The sequence below is a fragment of the Colobus angolensis genome, unplaced genomic scaffold, assembly GCF_000951035.1.
Source record: "Colobus angolensis palliatus isolate OR3802 unplaced genomic scaffold, Cang.pa_1.0 Scaffold3, whole genome shotgun sequence".
NCBI lineage: Eukaryota > Metazoa > Chordata > Mammalia > Primates > Cercopithecidae > Colobus > Colobus angolensis.
The window spans coordinates 21,086,638-21,090,593 of record NW_012116265.1 but is presented as its reverse complement, the minus strand read 5'-3'; the positions used below and the strand labels follow the sequence as shown (position 1 = coordinate 21,090,593).

Genomic DNA, 3,956 nt, shown 5'->3' with positions numbered 1-3,956 from the left:
TGGAGTGCAATGGTACGATCTCAGCTCACTGCGACGTCCACCTCCTGGTTTTAAGCGGTTCTCCTGCCTCAGCCTCCTGAGAAGCTGGGATTATAGGCATGTGCCACCATGCCCAGCTAATTTTTTATTTTTAGTAGAGATAGGGGTGTCTCCTTATTGGTCAGGCTGGTCTCGAACTCCCAACCTTAGGTCATCTGCCTGCCTCGGCCTCCCAAAGTGCTGAGATTACGGGCACGAGCCACCGCTCCCGGCTACTATGTTATTTGAGACGCAGTCTCGCTCTGTTGCCCAGGCTGGAGTGCAGTGGCGCGATCTTGGCTCACTACAACCTCCGCCTCCCGGGTTCAAGTGATTCTCCTGCCTCAGCCTCCCGAGTAGCTAGGATTACAAGCACGTGCCACCACACCCAGCTAATTTTTGTATTTTTAATAGAGACGGGGTTTTACCATGTTGGCTAGGATGGTCTCGATCTCCTGACCTCATGATCTGCCCGCCTTGGCCTCCCAAAGTGCTGGAATTACAGGCGTGAGCCACTGCGCGCGGCCTCATCAGTAATATGTTTTGAAGAATTCTGTCATTCTTTCATTGAGGAACAAATCTTTTTCATATATTAGTAGAATGCTTCTCTGTGGAGAAAGTTGCCCCTGCACCTACTATTTGGTAACTTAGAGGCATTTTTGTTGTTCTTGAGATGGAGTTTTTTGCTCTTGTTGCCCAGGCTGGAGTGCAATGGCACCATCTCAGCTCACTGCAACCTCCGCCTCCTGGGTTCAAGCGATTCTCTTGCCTCAGCCTCCTGAGTAGCCAGGATTATAGGCGCTCACCACCACGCCTGGTCAATTTTTTGTTTTTTTTAGTGGAGGCGGGATTTTGCCATGTTTGCCAGGGAAGTCTTGAACACGTGACTTCAGGTGATCCATCCACCTCAGTCTCCCAAAGTGCTGGGATTATAGGCTTGAGCCACCATGCCTGGCATAGAGGCATATTTAATACAGAAAAGGCAGGATAAATGCCCTGGCTTTCTTTCTTAAAACAATGAGTTGGTATTCTCAGCATTCTCTAGCAGTGACTGATTTTCTTTTTTCTTTTAAATTATTGTGAACTTACGAATTGAAGCATATTTAGTGTTATTGTATTTAATGTGGATTCTTCGTAGTTATTATCACCATTAAAACTTAACTTAAATTGTCTCTGCACTTTATACATCTCCAGTGGTTTTGACATGACCCTGAATGCCTTTGACAGCTGCTTTGTTACCTGGTATGACAGTTTGTTCCAAGGTCATCTAGTATAATAGTTTTTTGGCCCCAGACTTAGAATCAGCCATTTCTCCAGGGGAAATTGTTTTGAAGATCACGATCTGGGCACGAGGTGCACTCATATTAACAGTGGTTTGGGATGGGCATGGTGGCTCACGCTTGTAATCCCAGCACTTTGGGAGACTGAGGCAGGCGGGTCAGGAGATCAAGACCATCCTGGCCAACATGGTGAAACCCCATCTCTACTAAAAATACAGAAATTAGCTGGGTGTGGTGGCGCTCGCTTGTAGTCTGAGCTACTCAGGAAGCTGAGGCAGGAGAATTGCTTCAACACAGGAGGCAGAGTTTGCAGTGAGCTGAGATCGTACCACTACACTCCAGCCTGGCGACAGAATGAGACTCTGTCTAAAAAAAATTAAAAAGCAGTGGTTTGGTGTTTGCTTTTAGGTTTTTCCAGTGTATGCTAATTCAGATTAAGGACTAAAAGGTTTTTATTTAACCTGTTCTGTCATATATCTGTATCTCCTTTTTCCCCACACTGAGTTGCCTGAGTTTCAAGGCCATTGGGGATGATAGAATATTAATTACTGAGTTGTTTTATCTCACATTGCACATAGAACAGTTTAACACTAACAACATTGACACTATCACCAGCAGTATGATCATTTTAAATTACTTTTCCTTTTTTTGAGACAGGATCTCTTTCTGTTGCCCAGGCTGGAGTGCAGTGGGGGCAATCTCAGCTTACTGCAACTTCTGCCTCCTGGGTTCAAGCAATTCTCCTGCCTCAGCCTCCCTAGTAGCTGGGATTACAGGCGTGTGCCACCACACCCAGCTAGTTTTTGTATTTTTAGTAGAGACAGGGTTTCACCATGTTGGCCAGGCTGGTCTAGAACTCCTGATCTCAGGTAATCCGCCCGCCTCTGCCTCCCAGAGTGCTGGGATTACAGGGGTGAGCCACTGTGCCCGGCCTGAAGGTGCTTTTTTGAGGGGCATATCTGTTTGTCTTTATGGCATAGCATGCTGAAAATGTTATAGTCAAATTTACTATTTTAATATCAGTAGTTTTTTTCTGTTTCGTGTTTAGATTTATTTGATTTTATTTTCAATTTGTTGGTTGCTCTTAGATTTAATTTTGTTTTAATATCTCTGTTAAAGTCATCTTAATAGCGAGATTGACTAGTTATAAAAGGAAATAGATATAAGCAAAATAGACTGATAACTAGGATACAAGATTACTAATTCTGTAATTTAACATCTCAGAATTGAAAAGTGCATTGTTTATGTTCCTATAGTCTGTTCTTATTTGTGGCTGTTTGGAAGTCTAGATAGGGTGAATTTATGAAGTAATCGACTCCCTTTCATCATGAGTTTCATTGACTCTGCTAAGTATTTTATCAGAGCTTCTAATGAGTATCAGTTTGTCTGATTTGAATTTTTCTTCCTCTGTTTTTCCCTTTTTTCCCCCTTTGGTTGGTTGAGGGTACTAAAAATGGTTATCAAAGGGAATTGGTGGACAGGGGTGGAATTATGAATTGAGTGGTCTTTGTATTAAAACATTTGGACTCTAGTAATTCAACTTTTCCATGATTTTTTTTCTTTTGTAAGTGGATTGATATTTGACTAATTGTTTTCATCCATTGCTAGCCTTTGGATTTTGTGAGTACAAGGAGCCAGAATCTACTCTGCGTGCACTCAGATTATTACATGACCTGCAAATTGGAGAGAAAAAGCTACTCGTTAAAGTTGATGCAAAGACAAAGGCGCAGCTGGATGAATGGAAAGCGAAGAAGAAAGCTTCTAATGGGGTATGTTTTCTGTCGGGGTATCTTTTCTAGGCCAGGCTGTGCTATTTCAGTGTAATGCTTCTCATTATAAATGAATCTAATATGGGGCTTCAAAAGATCATCATATATGTGCTTGTGGCTTAAATGTAGGAGGGTATTTGATAGTTTGTAGTTATTTTAAGTCTTATCTACCCATAGTGGGTGGATGACTGTTGGTTTGCTTGTTCCAGGTTGGGATGAAAGTAGTAAGGGAGGCTGGACAAGGTTAACTTGCCAGAGAAAACACTGGTACAGACTATTCCAAACAGAGCTAATTCATTAAGGCAGCTTTGTAAGTAAGTACAAAATATATTTCAACCTACACAATTTTTCTTAGTTTCCCTCTCTTTTAGAAGTATACCAACTCTAAAATGAATGAAACTCTGATTACTTGCCTTAGCTTGGGGGATTTATTCAAGCTATACTAAGTGAAGCTAAAATAAAGGACATGGTTGTATATTGTAATGTATACATTTTTACTCAACAAAGTGAAACATAGCTAAAACTTGAGTATATATTTCCTTCATTTCTTTTCTTTGTTCGCTTTTGGTATCTCACGCTGAACAAATGCAAAATAGATTTATTATTGCCTTCTCCCAACACAAACAAAACCAGAAGTGTCTTTCGCTGTCATCAAATTTTTATTATCTTTCAAAATAGAAATTGCTTTCTGGGCCTGGCGCGGTGGTTCATGCCTGCCTGTAGTCCCAGCATTTTGGGAGGCCGAGACCGGCGGATCACAAGATCAGGAGATCGAGACCATCCTGGCTAACATAGTGAAACCTGGTCTCTACTAAAAATAGAAAAAATTAGCTGGGCATGGTGGCAGGCACCTGTAGTCCCAGCTACTTGGGAGGCTGAGGCAGGAGAA

General features: G+C 42.0%; 1 protein-coding gene across 1 annotated transcript in view; it reads left to right on the top strand.

The window, feature by feature from the left end:
• RBM25 (RNA binding motif protein 25) overlaps positions 1-3,956 on the top strand; it is an 84,472-nt gene that overhangs the window by 33,292 nt on the left and 47,224 nt on the right. The window contains exon 6 of the mRNA XM_011949815.1: positions 2,907-3,067. Within this exon, the coding sequence (XP_011805205.1) occupies positions 2,907-3,067 (161 nt within the window). The remainder of the gene's footprint in view (positions 1-2,906; positions 3,068-3,956) is intronic.